Here is a 19428-nt window from a genome sequence, read left to right as displayed (position 1 = left end):
TTTTTTACACTATTCTTTCTGACTTTTAGAAAATGATCATACTTGGTCACTAGCAAACAGGTCCAAAAATACTTGTGTGTTCCATAATTAAATATTTACTCCTCTTAATTACACTGATTTTGTTATTTCAGATGTTGCTAGGATATTTTACATTTGTTTTTTAACAATCCTGAACCTGAGTTACAACTAGAGAAGGAAGGAAGGAAGGAAGGAAGGTACATTAAGAAAAATTACAAGCCCTCTTTCATAAAGGTTAAGAACTAAAAGTGTTTTGATTTTAAGCCCTGGATGACTGCATTTAAGCCAATGATGGCGAGATTAAGCTTCCATAGAAATCTAGTATTAACAGAAAGCTTTCTGACTACATTAAACAAATCATTTAAGAGAAAAAGTCTATGTAAATTCTCTTTGAAAAAACACAATGGTTGCTTACCTGTTGAGGTGGTGCCCGAGGTGCCCATTGGCTGGCTGTTCATATGTGTCTGCATGTGAGGAGGGGTATATGTATCATAGCTCCTCCCATTCACTGACGGACTTGTGGGCAGCATGCAAGAGTAAGAGGAAGTCTGGCTGGGTACTGGGGGCTGTGAGGAGAAAGAAGAAAAGATTGCTTGTGAATTATAGCAGCAACATACAGACATAATTTCTTTTGCATATTCCATTTCACAGATATCATGCTTTCGTTTCAGTGAAGGCAGTTGATACTCTTCAAAATCCACTGCTTGGTATTGTTCCCTGAATTTATGATTTATTATATCTTGCTTTTCCTTTCAGAAACTCTGAATGATCAACCATGATATGCAACTGAGTCTTCTCTGGCAGTCACTGATCAGAGAAATTCAGCACTCAGAAACAGTCACTGAAGTGGCCCACATTTCCATTCTATGTTATGCTATGCTATAAGCATTGAACTAAGATCTGCCAGATTCACAATCAAGAGGTGCCAGATTCACAATCAATAGGAACCATCCATTCCCTGTCTGTACAGTAGGAATCTGACAATTTGTTCCAAATTCCTGAGTGTATATATGCAAGCCTTACAGTGAACAGACACATAGAAAATATGTTATGTGAGTTTTGCTCTGGACAGATCTCTAAGTCTACCACAATTCAATGGCTTATCTGGGAACCACAGATTTAGCATCTTAAGGAATTCTAAGTAGAAGTGAAAGCCATATTGTTAAAAAGCAGTATTGTAAGATCTGAGGACATTCTTAGTTTTTGACAATGTAATCTTGTAGTTCTTCTAGCATAGTTCAGTGTCTACATAAACAAACAACTGTAGTGATACCAGTATCTATGAAACAATAGTAGTTTTCATCCAAACACGTAATCGTAATTGGGTGCTGGTTGGTATGACTTTCTAGTTGTTTTTTATACATCTGTGATTGGGTACATGAGCAAAATATGATTTGGTGCTCCTAGCCAGCTTGATGTAGTGGTTAAGAGTGGCAGCTTCTAATCTGGTGAGCTGGGCTTGATTTCCCACTCCCCGACATGCAGCCAGTTGAGTGACCTAGGGTAGTGATCCCCAACCTGTGGGCCGCAGACCACATGTGGTCCTTCGACTAATTGGAGGTGGGCCCCAAAGGATGCCTTCTCTCCCCCCCCCGGCCCTTTACTTCATCCCCCCCAGCCCTTTACAACACAATTCATTGTTGTGGCGTGTCTGTATATTATTTTGAAGGGATGTTTAAACATTACCATAGCGATCAGCAAGCGCTAGGGCAGTGGTTGAGAGTAAAGGAGTAAACTACCCCGCCACCGGGCCTCAGTAAAAGGCGTTGAGTGGTCCCCGGTGAGTGGTCCCCGGCGTTGAGTGGTCCCCGGCGATAAAAAGGTTGGGGACCACTGACCTAGGGCACATCACAGCACTAATAAAGCTGTTCTGACCAAGCAGTAATATCAGGGCTCCCACAGGGTGTCTGTTGTGGGGAGAGGAAAGGCAAGGCAATTGTAAGCTGTTTTGAGACTCCTCCTGGTAGAGAAAAGCAGCATATAAGAACCAACTCTTCTTCTACTACTACTAGTAAATTTGAAACATACAGGGCCATTCTGCACTTCTAAAAACTTAGCATTAAACAATTGTAATTGCTTAACATTATTAAAAAATGCGCCCCCTGCCATTTCTCACCACCTCGCTCTCAGTTCCTTCTGCTTTTTTACACTTCCTGACACTCCACATGGCTGATTAAAATGGCTATGGAGAGGGACTCACAATACCAGCAAGTCTCCCCCTGCCTGTCAATCATGGCAGCCAGCCAATCAGCTTTCTCCTAGCTTTAAAGGGAAAACAATCTTTTTTTTTTTTAAAGTAAAACTTCTCCATTGCTATGCCTATACCCACAGATGCATAGTCCATAGTTTAGCCAGCCCGTTTTGGAAGTTTTTCACTTGAAGATGAACAGAAATATTTTTTCCCCAGATTTTTTTTCCGGTGGTGGGGTTGAGAGGCATGCTTTGTGTGCCAACTGGTGGGTGGGAATTATTTGTGCTGCATCTATGGACCAACACATATTAGTTGTTCCAGGCAGCTTGCTCCAAAAGGAAAAAAAAAGGCCCATTCCAGAGAGAAGGGAAAGAGAGGCGGGCATGGGGGTGGGTGCTGGAGATGGAGATTGAGCTACTTCTGGCCACGTTGTTATAGACTGCTATCTTGCTGGAGGTTGCTAATTGCTCTCCTTCTGCACATGCAACAAAGCTGGGGGTATCCCAGTTTTGTGGATTCCCCAACTAGCGAGTTAAAATGGAGGATGTGGCTGCCAGATTGCTGCTGGGACGCTGGATGTAGACGACGTTGTTTGAAACGCCAAAAATGTGGTGTCTGCAGGGGGTAAGCATCACACTTTATTTTCAGGGTGCGGAATGGGCCACAGTATTAACAATTCATCCCATTAGTTTTTCTCCCACTTGCGCAGGAACGTGCATGAAATGTGGGGGCTCAGACCAAGATATGATCAAGGGAGTTTTATTCCTAAATCCTTTTAATCATCAGGTTTTGTACATATTACATTGTAAATTCACTTAATTTTCTATAATTGATTTGTAATACTGGGTTTTAGATTTCAGTATCAACTTTTAGTTGCATGCTAGCTAAAGAAAATAGTATAAGTACCCCCATATTAGATTGACAGCAACAGTTCCATCTATTGAGTTGGAATATCATTTTGCTAGGCTCCAGCAATATGTGGACCAAGAACTTCCAGAAGTACAGGCAGGATTTCGAAGAGGCAGAGGAACTAGAGATCAAATTGCCAACATATGCTGGATCATGGAGAAAGCTAGGGAGTTCCAGAAGAACATCTACTTCTGCTTCATTAACTATGCTAAAACCTTTGATTGTGTGGAGCACAACAAATTGTGGCAAGTTCTTACAGAGATGGAAATACCAGAGCATCTTATTTGTCTCTTGAGAAACCTATATGCGGGTCAAGAAGCAACAATGAGAACCGAACATGGAATCACTGATTGGTTCAAAGTTGAGAAAGGAGTTCGGCAAGGCTGTACTCTGTCACCTTGCCTATTTAAATTGTATGCGGAGCACATCATGAGAAAGGCAGGATTAGAGGAGTCACAAATTGGGATCAAGATTGCAGGGAGAAATATCAACAACCTTAAATATGCAGATGATACCACTCTAACGGCAAAAAGTGAAAACTAAAGAGCCTGTTGATGCGGGTGAAGGAGGAGAGTGCAAAAGTTAGCTTGAAACTCAACATCAAGAAAACAAAGATCATGGCATCTGGCCCTCTCAATTCCTGGCAAATAGATGGGGAAGAAATGGAGATAGTGACAGATTTTATTTTCCTGGGCTCCAAGATCACTGCAGATGGGGACTGCAGCAAAGAAATTAAAAGACGCTTGCTCCTGGGGAGGAAAGCTATGGCAAATCTAGACAGCATCCTAAGAAGCAGAGACATCACCCTGCCAACAAAAGTGCATTTAGTCAAGGCTATGGTCTTCCCAGTTGCAATGTATGGCTGCGAAAGTTGGACGATAAGGAAGACTGAGCATCAAAGAATTGAGGCTTTTGAATTCTGGTGCTGGAGAAGACTCTTGCGAGTCCCTTGGACTGCAAGGCGAACAAACCGGTCAGTCCTAAAGGAGATCAGCCCTGACTGCTCTTTAGAAGGCCGGATCCTGAAGATGAAACTTAAATACTTTGGCCACCTCATGAGAAGGAAGGGCTCCCTGGAGAAGAGCCTTATGCTGGGAGCGATCGAGGGCAAAAGAAGAAGGGGATGACAGAGATGGAGTGACTGAAGCAGTAGGTGCAAACTTAAATGGACCCCGGGGAATGGTAGAGGACAGGAAGGCCAAGAGGATCATTGTCCATGGGGTCGCGATGAGTCGGACACGACTTTGCACTTAACAACAACAAATCATTTTGCTAGCAAAATTAAATGTTAATGTCAGGATTATACTTTAAAGATCCAGATTTCCCAATGTTTGCCTTTGATACATCCTAGACATACAAATCTGAATCTCTTGCAAACATTGTCAGTTGGGCCAGCTCTCCATTATTTAATGCTGCACAAAAAAAGTGGATGATTCCAAAATTGTAACAGAGGAGAGACAGAATATGTCCAGTGGCTTAATTAAATATAAGAAGATGAAAAGTCTCTTATCACATTTATTTAGACTTTGACTCTGCCAAAACTGTCTCTAGATTAATTTGTTTTCCGTTGTCAGTCTGGCTTTCGTCAGTGGCAATGAGTCCATCCTTGTTAATGTTTGAAAATATAATGAAGCAAATGCTCTTGTATAATGGAGAGTCAAGGCTGTGAGCTCTTGGTCTTCTTATATTTAATTAAGCCACTGGACAGATTCTGTCTCTCCTTTGTCCCAATTATTTAATGAACAATGCTAGGTTTAGCCCCAAACTTTGTCATCTTGTCCAAAATGCAACTCCATTCCAAACTCTCACTGAATGAAAATCCACTGATCTATCACCATTATTCATTCTCTGACATATACCCAAACAGCATAACACAGACCCAATGTTAGGTGCTTCAGTTCTAAGTGCATGGGCCTGACTCTAAAATCACAGTCATTATACATGTTCAGTCTTTTGTCAGCCCATGAAGAATGCTGGATTTTAAATTTCCATTCAATATCTACACTGCAAGTGTGGGATAACAAGTACCGTAGTACCAGCTTCACCTGGATCATCTGATGTGGTGATAAACAGACAATGTTTCAAACAAAGCTACAAATGCCCATAACTTCACTATCTACCTATGAACATAGTTGCATGTATAAAGCTAATGTGGACCTCTGACTTGGATTCTTTTCCCAAGCTAGCTAGTTATCTGCATGCTCACAAGCATGAAGGTTGGCAGCTCTATCCATTTAACACAGCTATTTAGAACTGCAGGTGCTGTTCACATCCTTCTCTCCCTCTTGGGCATTTCTCGGGTGCCAATAGCCACAGTGTCTCATCAGCCAAGGTGTAATCCTGCTAGCATTTTAATAAGCTCATTCCCATCAGCAGTGCTATACTAATGAGTCTCTCTGGTTAGGTGCTTTTTTCTTATAGATATTCTTCTTTTACTTGACTGAAATGGGATGAGCCTCGATAAATTGTAACCACTCCATTTATCCATTATTTTTCAAGATGTTATCCGTTATGCCCTTTCTTTTGTCTGATCTGGAATCTGGATTGAGCAATTCAAGGTTTGTAAAACTCCCCAGTTTATGCCTACCATTTACTGTCATGATCCAAATTGGTGATCATTTTAGTGGCTGTTTCATTTTGGTGCCTTCTACAATGACAGAATCATTAGCAAGTGAAGCATACAATGAAGCATGGTCCATTATATGGGGTAGAATCCTGACATCTTTGAAGCCTGAATACTACTTCTATATGTGCAAAACTCATGAAACTACTCGAGAAACTAGTCTTGCACTCAGAGCCTAAGTGCAGTGACCTTGTTTCAAAAGAACTTTCACCTAAGTCTTAGTAAAGCTAAAGAAGACACAGTGGTTTCTAGTCCCTGTATATTCAGCAGTATTTAAGAACATTCTCTGGATTGGAGTCAGTGGTCGCATAGATTTAAGCTAATTTAGGACAAGTTGAAATCACATTTCATTCTGCATTGGATTGATGCCATCATGTGAAAGTAAGGTCTATTGATTTCTACGCAAAGTGTTCTGAACCAGGCACTACTCATACAGTCCTATGGGGAAACACCCATGGATTCTTTGAGAGCAAAGAATGAACCCTTTGCATCCAATCGGCAAAGATCCATGTAGTCATAAATCCAATTTCATTTTTCTCTTTGATATCAGAGTATCACACAACTTCCCTGCCAAGCAACTGCTGGACACCCAGGAATTTGTCTTTCAGATGCCTCATAGCTTATGAAATCAAGGTCTTAGAGGGCATAATCTTATGGTTCATTTTAAAATTAATTTATTCCAGAGTCGATTAATCTGCATCAACTATTGCCCCCTTTTCATACCAGTAATATTTAATATATGCCTCTAAGAAAGAATTAAAAGAGAACATGCTAAAAATGAATTTAAAAAACAGAATTAAAGGGTATTGGAGAATAACAAACAAACAAGCTCTGAGCAAAGATTCCCTACTACTAAGAGTTAGAAAACATGTCCATTTCTTTTTTAACACATCAAAAAGTGAGCCCTAAATAGGGCCCAAACTATAACTGTCTGAACAAAACGTGAACCACAACCCATTAGCAGTAGTGAAATTATTTTGGAGAAATCAAGAACTAAGTCATTTGCCAAATCCCTAGCTGACATTTTGCCGTATGCTCACATTATTAAACTAACATATTTTTCTGATACAAAGAAACATTTTAAGAAACAAAAAAATCTGGAACAATATCATCACCTGCCTTTTCACTCTATACAAGCTTAGTGTCATGTTTGTTCTCACAGACCCCCTTATGCGCCCTCTGGCCCAGCTGGTGCGGAGCTTTGGGCTGGGTTGCCACCAGTACGCTGATGACACCCAGCTCTATCTCCTCATGGACGGCCGCCCGGACTCTCCCCCGGAACCATTTGCCAGATGTTTGGAAGCGGTGACAGAATGGTTCGAGCAGAGTCGCCTGAAACTCAACCCCTCCAAGACGGAGGTCCTGTGGCTGGGACATAGGGGGTGGGAGCAGGAAGCGTGCTTACCCACCCTGGGAGGGACGCACCTTACCATCGCGTCCCAGGCCAGGAATTTGGGTGTGATCATTGATACCTCCCTGACCTTGGAGGCACAGGTCAAAAGAATAGCGGGCCAGGCATTTTTCCAGCTTCACCAGGCCCAACTACTAGCTCCCTACCTGTCCCCCGAACACCTGGCCACGGTGATCCATGCAACGGAGATTTTGGCAGTAGGCAACTTAGAGGCAGCAAGATCCCATCTCTCGTTATTCGTGTGGTTCCCAAACAAAAAAAGACCAAAAAAAAAAAAAAGACGGATGGACTTTTCACCATCTCAAAGCATGGGTAGTGATTCTACTTTGATTCTAAATCTAGAACTGTGTGAGGGTAGTTGTTCCAGAGTAGTTAAAACAGAATATGTGTTAGCTAATTCTTGACACAGGGCTTCCCATTTGTAATTCCACATGGATTTGTAGAGGAGGAAGTTTTGCAACTGTTTGATATACAAATCCTTTTCCCCACTGATACTCCCCTTTTAGCAGGGATTAAAATCCTCCCATCCCTCTTCAAAGGCTAAAGCTCTACTCAATAATTACTCAGCTTGCAAAGAGCATATTAGTTGATTATACTTACTTGCATAGGCAGGTTGTTCGCCATTGTGAAGCTAGGCATGGGTGGCAATGCACTGTATGTGTTTGTTAGTGCGGTGTCAGTTCTGCCCAGCATTGAACCTGATGTGAAAGAGGAAACTATAATAGAATAGATAGATAGACAGGATTGCTGTATTAGTTTACACGTCCATCTGATGACTGTATTACGGTATCACCCAGAAAGGGTGAGTGACCATCCAATATATTTCTTCATACATAGTTACCTGGTGTTGTGGGTTGGGGGATCGGTTGGTAGACACTTGTGCTGAAACTGCTACTGATGGGAATGTGACTGGGGGTGTTGCTGGCTTGCCTTCTCTGATTTCTTAGTTTCTCTTCCCGTCTCCATTTTGCCCTCCTGTTGGAAAACCACACCTGCAAATACAAGGTATGCCCCATCATTACAACTAGAAGAGTGTGTTATCCCTCAGACATCTCGGATCTGCCTCCACAGAAAAGAACTGAGGATCCTTACAAATAACCTGCATCCACTCATCTAGTTTTTACCAAGCGGAATGAAGAAGGAGAAAAAGAAGAAGAGCTCGAAGGGGAGTTGTACTCTGCTTTTCACTACCTGGAAGAGTCTCAAAGTGGCTTCCCTTCCTCACCCCACAACAGTTACTGCGTGAGGTGGGTGTGGCTGAGAGCTCTGAGAGAACTGTGACTGGCCCAAGAACACTGAGCTGACTGCATGGGGGGGGAGGAGTGGGGGAATCAGACCTGGCTCTCCAGATTAGAGGCCGCCATTCTTAACCACTATACCAAGTTGGCTCTCAATGAGGAGAAAGGCTCGGCATTCAACAGGCAGGGGACATTAAGATGTAACTGTAGATGCACACTCACAATGCAGCCACATAACAATAAACATCTGGTTCTAGATGAGATCTGGAAGAGAAGTGACATCCCCGTGGGAGCTCTCCCATCTCCACAGATGTCCCCCTCCTTCCCCACTTGATTCTTTCTTTTGGCACAATGACAATAGCTGGAATGGGGCCTGTGTCTTTCCTCCTGAAAGAGACATGAGTGTGCTGCTTTCAAGAATGAGAAAAGGGGGGAGAAACAGAAAAAGTGAGCAAGCACCAAAGATCAATCCTCGGGTACCTGTATTCTTGCTTCAGGTAAGTCTATTTTGGCAGCTAGTCTCTCTCTGGCAAACACGTCAGGATAGTGAGTTCTCTCAAATTCTGGCATAAAGGAAAAGTATAGAATTAGTGTTAAAAATAGGTTTCTAAAAGAACAGCCTCATATTGGTTTCAGCCTACTGCGTGATTCTTCTTTAGCACACTCTCTGCTTTAAATCATTCATGAGGCACATTCTGACAGAAGTGCTTTTGAGAAAGGTAATATTTGAGTTTATTTCAAAAGTGAGAGATGCCAGGGTTCAGCATTCACTCTCTCTCTTTCATCAGCCCACCCCGCAATATAAATGCACCTGCACTCCCATCCTGGGGTTATGGGATTAAAAGCTGAAACCTTTTGACTGTGCCCAATGGCAGAGGATTGAGGAGAAATTGATGTTCCTCTGGGCTTGGGGGATGTTAGCATCTTAATATGAATGCATCTTTCCCTGCTAACATTTAAACAACAAATAAGCATATAGTGATATAGTGGCACCTCAGCCCCAAGGCAGAGCTACGGAAAGTCTACTGTACATCTCTGGCAATGAAGCTGGACCAGGTCAAAATAAGATTTCCACCTCATTGCCTCAAAGCAGTCCCTCAAGGACATCACATCAGCTGAGAAAAGGAAGATGACAACTGCAGCCTTAGTTCACACGAAACAGCCTGCCCTGCAACCTTGGGTGTATTTGACGGTTAGTGAAAATTGGTTTATCGCTTAAACATTTAAGAGATGCCCAAGAAACCTTTGAGATTGTCATCAGTTAAGATCAACAGTGTTTCCCCCCTCCATTTGGTAAACTGGGTTTGGGGCAGACAATGGGATGCACTTCCTTTGTTCATGCACATGGAAAATTCCACCCACCTTTCTCAAGTGCTTCTATTTGTTCCTGGGTGAAGGATGTCCGATTTCGTTGCAGTTTTCTTTTCAGCTGGAGTCTCATCTGGGCCTCGTCTGAATCTTCACCATTTGAACTGATGGAGTTGGTATTTTCACCCCCTCCTTCTTGCTGTGGGCAGCCATCTACAACAACAAAAATGACAGACTAGGCTGTACAATAATAAAGTGGGTCCTCACAATCTATTTAGGCAGCTGCTTGACTGATTCAATGAAAATTTTGATTTGTTCTGATCCAAAACATTTCAGGATCATGCAGCAATCCAGAGGGTACAATCCTATGTGTGCAGACCTGACATGACTGCAAGTCCAACTGAACTTATGCCTGAATAAAAGGGTTGGCCTGCACATCTCTATGTGATTAGAAGTGACTTACACATAGTCACTCTGATCCATTCTGGTTTTGTGGAGTGTGGAGTTTTCCCACTGGAAAGGATAAACAAGAGGAAGTTGTCCTCTAAACTGAAATGGCTGCAGAAGCCTGGAGGCATAACTGAAATGGCTGCAGAAGCCTGGAGATCAGTATGTTTAGAGCTGGGCTACACATTTCAAAGAAGGCAATAAGCTGAAGTCACGCTGGTTTAGCTGGCTTGTGGTATAGGAGGGCCACGCTGATGCATCTAGGACAGCTCTGGTTTGGGAGATAGATAAATCAACTTATTTTTTAAATTTATGTCACAAAATGTATGTAAGTCTTTCTGTAACACTTTTGAGTTAAAAATGGAGGGAGACCAAGTACAAACTGGGATATAATGATGGGAGCACAACTAATGTTGACTAAAGCAGGATAGAAATATCAAAATTATTACATTTGACTATATTTGTCTGCTTTACTAATTCCTGACATCTTTTCTAGACCCCATCAATATAACTAGTCTATTTAGAGTTTCAAGTCAATATGGTGCCATCTTTTGCAAAATGCCCTGAAAGATCCTTTGTGTGAGGAATTTATTTACCTATTGCTACATTTAAAATAGTGATGTTCAGTATTTCAGATTATCTGTAATCAGTAATTCCTATCTAATCAATTAGATGTTGATAGGTTTGCAGAAAATGCTATTAAGAAACCAAACCAAGCTTGTAATCTTTAAAAAAAAATATTTATCTAGTTTTGATTTGAATTCTGCACAGTCAATTTCATTTTAAAGGTTGTGAATTTAGAAGTGCCTGCATTGTTCTGCAGTTTTATTCAACTATTGTATGAGTGTGCATTGCCTTGACACCTATTACAGAGCACAGCTGTAATTATATCATCACCAAGAACAGGCTATAATTGCTGAAAATGGAATTTTATATTTAGATAAAAGGACTGTCCATTCTTTGTAATGTGTTGCACCAGAGAAAAGTAAGATTTCTTTAAAAAATTTTAACATGTAATTTTAAAAAGAAATAGTAGCGAGTTCGCTAAGTAGCTAAACATACTATTCTGCAGCTGAATGCCTGGCATATCATTTAAGTGGTGCATTTTTAATTAGGGCATTTCCACTACTTTTAATGTAATTTCTATCATTAAACAAGAGAAAGTTTTATTGTTTTCACATTGCGGTTGGAGGTAAAGATATGCTCGTGGTCTAGCTGTCTTTCAAAGTGTCTGCAGACACTGAGGGAAAGGGGCAAGGGGGGGGAGGGGAGCTTACAAAAGGAACAGACATTTCTGTAGAGGCAGAGGAGAAGTTGTCAGTGAATTAACTCTCCCTTTCCTTTCAGAGCATAATTCAGAGTGGTTTTTGATGTTGCTAATTTTAAAAAAAAAACAAAATTAGGAATTCTTTTTAATGCAAACTTGCTGGAGTCAGAAGGGGGAGCTGCTAAAAATAAATGGCCAGCTTTCTCCTCCCCTCCCAGCTTGGAAATATATTTGTGGGAAATCACCTTTAAAGTAATATCATTTATAATCAGCTCACAATGAGCCCAGCCTTCAAAGGCTGAAGAGAATTGTGACAGGATCTGGTCGGGATCTTTTCAAACACTTTGAAATGTTTTAAAACCCCAACTTTCTCTTCCATTTAAACAGTTGGATTCATCTCCAGTGGTCACCATATGGGCGTTTGGAGATCTATTGAGATGACCACCAACACTTGAATAGAGCAGGGGCTGCTTTTCAGCGGGACACAATGCCCTCCGAGTAAGGGAAACTATTAAACTCTTGGGGCAAGGAGGAGGGTTGGCAAACTTTCGTGGGCAGAATTTGGAGGACACAATCAGGCAGGCCCAACAAAAGGATTCTCTTGAAGCTCGCAGTGGCCCACATTGTATCACAAGGATCCCAGTCAACAGACTTTTCAGTGAAGTATGTTAACCTTTAGGCACGACTATCATTAATCACTGTCCCCTGGGCTGGGCTACTCAATGCTATTTAGGATTTTTTAAAAACTTTCTATAGGAGCCAAGGAAGAAAGAAAGAACACCCCTAAACTGGTGAATAGGCCAGCTCCATACACTGAGCCTGTTTACTCAACACCAGGGAAAGGAGGGGGGTGTAAAGGAAAGGGGAAACTCGTTATCCGAGATTAGAGAAGCTTCACCTAGCAGAGAAGAGTCCCAAGACAAGGGCCCTGGTTTTATTTGCTAGCCAAAGTTGGCAGCTGACTTTTCCAGTGTTTTCAGAGGAAGGGTACTTGTGGGTTTCCACTTTACTTTTAAGAAACATAGTTGGCCCGATCAGGAGCCATCCTCCTTCAGGTTCGTTTTTTTCCTAAGCCATCCTGCTGGGGGGGGGGGGGCTTACAATCCTCTGTGTTGCTTTGGCATTCTGGCTAAGGGAACTGAGTGCTGAACACCCACCTGTGTTGCACTAGTTCTCAGTGGGTAACCCACCTGGTAAAGTAACAATCTTTATCACAAAGGTTGGTGAGACTTAATTTAGAGAAAAGTTACTGAAGGCTCACACCTTTGCCTAGAGATGCCATCTATTCCTGGGTGCCGCTGTCCTATGTCTAAGAGGGGAAAGAAGCAGAATGGCAGGTACGTCCGAACTGATGCTTTGCACCTGTATGGCACTCCTATACAAGAACTAATATGGGGTATTATCTGGCAGTGAGACCCAGTGTGTTTGATAGTATTCACTCCCAAGTAAGTACGCCTGGAATTGTAGCCTTGGAATGAATTTCCTACATAGATATCACTTTCCCTTTGCTTGTGAAACTAACTCAACCTGACCACTTTATTAACAGGGGGTAAAAATAAACTCCTGAGCATGTGATGAGCATGTATGTACAACTGCTTGGGGGGATCTTGGGAAGGTTCCTAAATGGGGGGTGCGGTAGGTAGGTATGCAGGCAGGCAGGCACTTCCGCTGCACCAGCCTTCAGATGGGATCGTCACAAGCTAGAAGACCCTGTGCTACTTCTGAACATGCACATTTAGATCTCACGAAACAGAGCACTTCTCTAGTCACCCCTCTCTCACTCCATTGCTTGCAAATCAGCTAAAACAGCTATTGGGTTAAAAGCTTTAGCGCCCCCCCCCCCATGCACACACAATGAGGACTATGAAATCAGACCCGACTCGTTGAACACAATCAGACAGCACAGAACCAAAGGAAGCACCCAGGCTGTGGGACTGCAGATCCAAGAGCACCAGCCCCACTCCAGCCCAAAGCCAAAACTGCCTGCACTGGAAACAGCCCAGCCTTCATGGCTTGCGCACTGGACTGCACATCATTTAGGAGACACCCAATGTGTCTGAATGTGTGTGGGAGTGTAAAAAAGCACACCCCCACTTCAGCTAGGGCAACCGTGTGAGTTGCTGTGTTGTCTTTGCATGCCAACCACCTGGAGCAGATCCCAACCCTTGGATACATGCTTGCTTTTGCTGAAAGCGCTCCCCGCACAGTCCTCCTTGAATTTGGGGGAAGTGTCTGCAGAGGGGGGGGGGCTGGGGCTGGGGCTGGGGCTGGGGCTTGTGCCATTCCTCCTCTGCCAGAGGGCTTGTGCTCTCACCCGTGTGTCTGTCAGCACTTATTCATGCATGGCCAAGGCTGCTTTCCCTCACATGCACCATTCATAATGGGTAGACAAATGAGCCCGCTTTCCAGTGAGGCCGGGGAATCCCTTCTTGAAGGTGCAGTGGCCACCTTTGGGATTGGAGAGGGAATCCTTCCAAGCCAAACTGAAAATCCTCCCCCCCACACAAACACACATACATACCACCACTATTTCCCTGGCTAGCCAGTCTTTCTAATGACCGTGAAGACTGAAAGCAAGAGGCATTAAAATCAAGGGGAACTTTACCCATGACTTCAATAGGATAAAGTGTGTGCCTTAAATCAAGGCCTCTTAATGTAGTATTTATTGCACTCTTTCTGCTTGTTTTCATTCCCAGTCCCCAGCCTCCCTCCAAACAAAAAACAGTTCAAAAAAACACCACTAGGGTCTGTTAAAGCTATTTAGAGGTTTGATCTGGAAAAACAAATATGTTTCTTTTAAAAATGTCAGATAATTAAGATATCTTTCTTCCCTTTAATAGGAGACTTTCTCTCGCTCACTCACGCTCGCTCTCTTTAAAAAGAAGCCTTATAAAGGAGTGAACTCAATAGTCCGTTCCACCTTCTAGACCTAATCCGCAAGAAAGCGAGTGAATATGCTGTCCCTATTATCCTATAGCTAGACCATCTGACGCTGGGTATAGGATTTGTTTCCAGGAAAGAAAAAGAAGGGGGGGGATAAAAGACGCTGGGAAATAAAATCATTCCTTGGTTTCTTAGTGTCTTAATCAGTGAGGCGGAAAACTAGCACAAAAAAAGAAAAAGAAAGAAAGAAAGATAGCGAACCGATTGCGGCACCTTTCAGCTGCAGAGCTGGGATCAAAACATTGTAGCATCTGTTGAAAGAGAAAGTGTCTAAATCCTATAGAAGGCTTTAGTCTTATGAGGAGGGGGAAGTGTGGGGGGGGGAGATAAGAAACAGTGTCTCAGTGATCCCTAAAACCACTAAATCACTGGAGAATTTCTCCCGGATAGAGATGTCTCTTTTTGTTCTGTCAGCTCTCGTGTATCCATTATTTTATTCACTGCTGCATGGCGTTTATCAGATTGAGACCATATTTGTCCCCCTCTGAGACCTAACCTTGCCTTATGCTTCTGGAGTAATGGACTCTTAAAATCCAGGAGCACAGAGACAGCACTGCAAGGGGAAAAGCATTAAAGAGGGCCATGAATATTCCAGGGCAAAGCCATTTCATTAATGTTAATTTGGGGATGCCGGGGCTTTGAGAGCCCACCCCGCCCCCCATCTCATCCTCTCTTCTTCCATCACCCCGCCCCACACTCACTCGGGGCCAATACTGCCGCAGGATCTCTCGTGCTGCCATTCATTTGTTTTAACTGTATGGGAACCGATGAGTCACGGGGTCTGGGACTCTTGGGCACTCTAGTCGCCAGCGCCTTCACTCCAGAAGGCAGCCTGCATGCCCGCCCACAGAGAGCAGCTGAATACTTGGTGGGATAATATAATAAACCAAATGTGAATCCAGATACACGATGGGGCCATGATCCAGGAGGACTTTAGCATCCTGTGAACACTGGCCGCTGAAATGAATGGGGCTTGCTTCCAAGGAAACATGCCTAAGGCTGGATGCCCTGCAGATCGAGGGAGCAGGCTTAAGTACTGTGCTTCGTTCTCCCTTCAACGCCAAAGGGACTCACAGGCGCATTACTTGAGCTGATCCAGGCTGAACTGCCCCCCCCCATGCCAAATCCAGCCAAAAGAAGGCAGTGAAATTAAACGGAAAATCTGGACAGCATTCCTGAGCATCAGTGCCCACACACACCTCCGATTCATGGCGCTACATGCACCACCGCCACCCCACTACACCCCCCCCCCCGCCGCCGCCCAGATTCTGCGTCTTTGGGAAAGGGGAGCTCTCCGCTTCACTTTAGAGGCTGGAGTTCAGCTCCGCCATGCCAGAAAGGAGGAGGAATCAGGTTTCCCTTGCAGGCACCATCGGGTTTAAAGAACACCCAGAGGTGTAGCTCCTCCAAGCGTAAGGAGTTCACCCGTGTCTTTCCAGAATGGGTGCCACACCGGTTCCTCCGGAGATTTCTGCACCACGGCACCCTCAGCTAGCCCAACAACAACAACAAAGCGATCACACTATATTTCACAGGAGTTGTAAAACCGACCCACAGATCCTAACCGAAGGTCGCCTGGGGTTGTGGAGCCTCCCAGACCATAAATCCTCCACACTGCTACCTCAGCCACACTAAGGGTGGTTCAAGATTGACAGGGCTGGACAGATCCCCGCCCCTCGCTTCGCCTTGACTTGGGAGAACATCCAAGCCATGCTAGTGGGTCCTACTTCAAAGTGAGACTTCAGGCCTATGGCTTGAGTCCTGACAAGCATAGCCCAGGCAAGCACAATCATGTCCAATCTCGAAAGCTAAGCAGGGCTGACCCCGTTAGGATTTGGATGGGAGACCTTCTAGGATTTGGATGGAGCTCTTCCAAGGAATGGGATTTGGATGGAGCTCTTCCAAGGAACACTGGGGGTCAGGACTCGACGGGCCACACGACATACAGAATAACGAATAGCCAAGTCCCAGCCTTGAGGAAGGAGTCACAGCACCAACTGAGCCTTTCTGACTTACAGAGCACCTGCGAAAGGAATGTGGAAAAGCAGCCTCCAGTGCAGGGGAGCGCTGTGTGGGGCAGGGGGCGGCTCCAGGTATTGTGAACCAGCAGCCAGCACCATCTTCCTGGACTCAATCGGACCGGACCAGCTGCTGCCCCACTCTTTCTATCTTCCATCCATCAGGGGGAAGAACTCCTTTTTTATACCCAACTTTTCTTTACCTGAAGAAGTCCCAAAGCAACTTCTAATTGTTTACCCTTTCCCTCCTCACAACAGACACCCTGTAAGGTAGGTGGGGCTAGAGATCCCTGAGAGAACTGTGACTGGCCCAAGGTCACCCAGTTGGCTGCATAGGGGGAAGGGGTGGGGAATCAAACCCCAGACTGCAGCTCTTCCCCAGGACACCAGGATGAAGGGCAAGACTGCTCCTTGGGTTCTGCCCATCCTTGCTGTTTCAAAAGCAATGACCAGCTGAGTTTAGGGGCACCTTGAGAAAAAGGGACCGAGCGGAACCAGAGCCCGCAGTGGGTGTGGCATCTCTCCAGGCTTCCTGCAGACAAGCTGCACTCTCGCTTCCGGCTTGCCCATCATCCATGCCCATCTGACCCCAGTGTGTTTATGTGGGGGGAAGGGGATTCTGTTTAGGATCACCACCTTTGCAGACGCAGGGCTCACCCATGCATGTATTCTGGGGCCTGCATTGGGGTGCATCTCTCACAGCGATGGAAGGGTCACTCTTCCAGACCAACGTGGGGAGAGCTGGGGGACTAGTGGGAAGGCTGGTCTCCCCGCCCCCCCCCCCCCGCAAACACACATGCACATGCAGGCGGGCAGATACTTCCTCAAGACTTCCTTCTCCCCTAGAGGGAGATCCGAGAGTCGGGTGCTTAACATGAAGCCCCAAACCTCTGGGTTTCCAGTGTCCCTCCTTGATTCCTCCCTTCTCTTAAAACTGACATGTCTAATTGGCAAGCGGTGCCATATCGTGTCCAGAGGTCTCCTGTGGAACATTTCTACAGCTGTCTCCTTCAACTAGGCGCTTATTCATGTCGCCTTAATGAGAAACAAAACGATCTCTAATGAGCAATTACATAGCGACAGAATTGTTCCCATAACAAATTCTTGCGTGTGACAGAAACATCCTTTGTACCAGATATTCCGCATATTGTTACTGGTTTCTTTCTCTCTCTCTCGGCCCGGTGCCTTAACCTCCTTTTTGGGAGGAGAACAAAAAGCAGGTTGTTGGGTGGACACCTCTCCTTGCAGACTGACCGTGGCCGGAGCAAAGGCTGCTCGGGAAGAGAGGCTGCGGGGGGGGGGGGAGAGAAAGAACCCAAACAAACCAGGAGCCATTTAGCATCTCCAGCCGAAGAAACGCAGCATCTCTTTATCCCTCATATTAACCCCTTGTCCTGCTCTACAACAATCACCGATTAATCTGCAGGGTAAACAGTGGCTCCTCGTGGCACAGTTGGAGCGGCTCTATCAGAGGCGTAGGCAGGGGATACCAATGAGCGAACAAACGCCAACTAACTCCAGCCTGGATCTTGACACTCGAATTGCCCACTGCATGGGGCAAAATCCAACCAGTACGCTAACTGAAAGCCAACTGGCACGGGGGAGCCGGGGGAGCAAAACTCTAAGGGAAAGCGAACTGAGAGCCAGCCGGCAAAGCAGGGCTTCTGGGGGCGAGGGGGCCTTCCTTTCTTACTTGCCTGTCATCCTAGAAGCTCCCTGCTCAGAGCCACCGAATCTGTCCATGACACTCAAAGTGCCATCTGATACAATAATGTTTATTGCTCAGCCTGCTTCGTGGAGCCTGATTGATTAACACGCATTTTAATGGGTAGAGGGGGTGTCCCCCGTCTCTCTCTCTCTCTGCCGGTGGGGGTTCTCAGTGGAAGGCCTTATAGGAAGCACTGGGGAGCTGGAAAAGGCTGGAAAAAACTGCAGACCCAACCCTGCCTTTGGAAACCTTTCAGCCCTGTCACACTCCAATCCCCTTGATAACATCATAATTGACCACCTATTGCCATTCGACATCCTGCAGCAGAGGGAAAGAGGCGGGGGTGGGGTCAGGAGGCAGACGGCCCTCTCTCCAGTTCCCCACCTCAGATTTTGAGAGGTCACCAGAGAAGCCAGAGGGATGGGGGGGAGGGGAGGAAGCATGGGCCTTGCCTTCCTTACCTTGTGTGGGCTGTCCTGGGACGGAGGTCCCCGGGTACCACCCGGGTCTCGTGCCCCAAGTCCCAGTCTGACCGTTCAGCATTCTTAGCTTGTCGTACATTCCATCTGCACCCATCTGTTGCTTTTCGCTAGCCAGGTTGCGGAGGACTCGGTTGATCGAGGACACCTGAAAGGGAAGGGACCTTCAGTGAAAGGGTAGATTCCAGAACCCTTTGGAATTGGGTGGTTATGACTACGACACAGTTTCCCCCCCCCCCCGCCCCCAGCCAGATCACACCCTCTTCTGTGAAAACTGTGTCCCAAATTAGGTTTAGAAGAGAACAAATTCCACCATTGGCACTAGAAATGTATAAACAAACACAATCATTGTGCTTTATTAACTGCAATACCCTAGAATAAATGGGCGGTGGATTGCAGCCACTTTAGCTTGGGACCAGTGCATGCGGAGATGGGAAAACAAGCAAGTTCCATTGAAATCATGCTTCCCGCACCCATCTGTTTAGACTCAGGTGTTATTTCCCCTCCACCTCCCACCCCCCACAAAGACATTTACAATGCAAAAGCCCCCAATGGGTTGTGTTCATCAGGATTCCTTCTTGTGGAGAAATGCAGCTATGGAAGATGCACATCAGGTCAGGGAAATGTATTTTCAACCTAGAAACAAATGCCAGGGGTGGTGATCTAAAATCTGAATGAAATACATTACAAGGTGCTGGGTGTCACTGGAGATTCACCCAGAAATATTCTGCCATTGTTCTTTTTATTTGTTTGTTTGTTTTTGCTTTGATCCCTGGTAGCTCACAGCAGCTAAGGAGGAATGGTGAGGAATGGTTTTTAGAGATTAATCCCACCCCACCCCCACCCCCAATTCTTCACACCAAATTTT

At 45.0% G+C, this 19428-nt stretch overlaps 1 protein-coding gene across 14 annotated transcripts in view; it reads right to left on the bottom strand.

Moving 5' to 3' along the window:
- PAX6 (paired box 6) overlaps positions 1 to 19428 on the bottom strand; it is a 46139-nt gene that overhangs the window by 6613 nt on the left and 20098 nt on the right. For 9 of the 14 annotated variants that reach the window (XM_077321937.1, XM_077321923.1, XM_077321933.1 and 6 more), the window contains 6 exons: positions 18543 to 18708; positions 9753 to 9911; positions 8871 to 8953; positions 7994 to 8144; positions 7753 to 7868; positions 434 to 584 (listed from right to left, as the gene is read on the bottom strand). In XM_077321937.1, the coding sequence (XP_077178052.1) occupies positions 434 to 584; positions 7753 to 7868; positions 7994 to 8144; positions 8871 to 8953; positions 9753 to 9911; positions 18543 to 18657 (775 nt within the window). In that variant the 5' untranslated portion in view covers positions 18658 to 18708. The remainder of the gene's footprint in view (positions 1 to 433; positions 585 to 7752; positions 7869 to 7993; positions 8145 to 8870; positions 8954 to 9752; positions 9912 to 18542; positions 18709 to 19428) is intronic. The other 5 variants (XM_077321928.1, XM_077321934.1, XM_077321932.1 and 2 more) reach the window with 1 other exon arrangement.

Source organism: Paroedura picta, chromosome 2 (assembly GCF_049243985.1).
Source record: "Paroedura picta isolate Pp20150507F chromosome 2, Ppicta_v3.0, whole genome shotgun sequence".
NCBI classification, from domain to species: Eukaryota; Metazoa; Chordata; class Lepidosauria; order Squamata; family Gekkonidae; genus Paroedura; species Paroedura picta.
The sequence above is the reverse complement of the archived record's forward strand: the minus strand, read 5'-3'. Positions and strand labels throughout refer to the sequence as shown.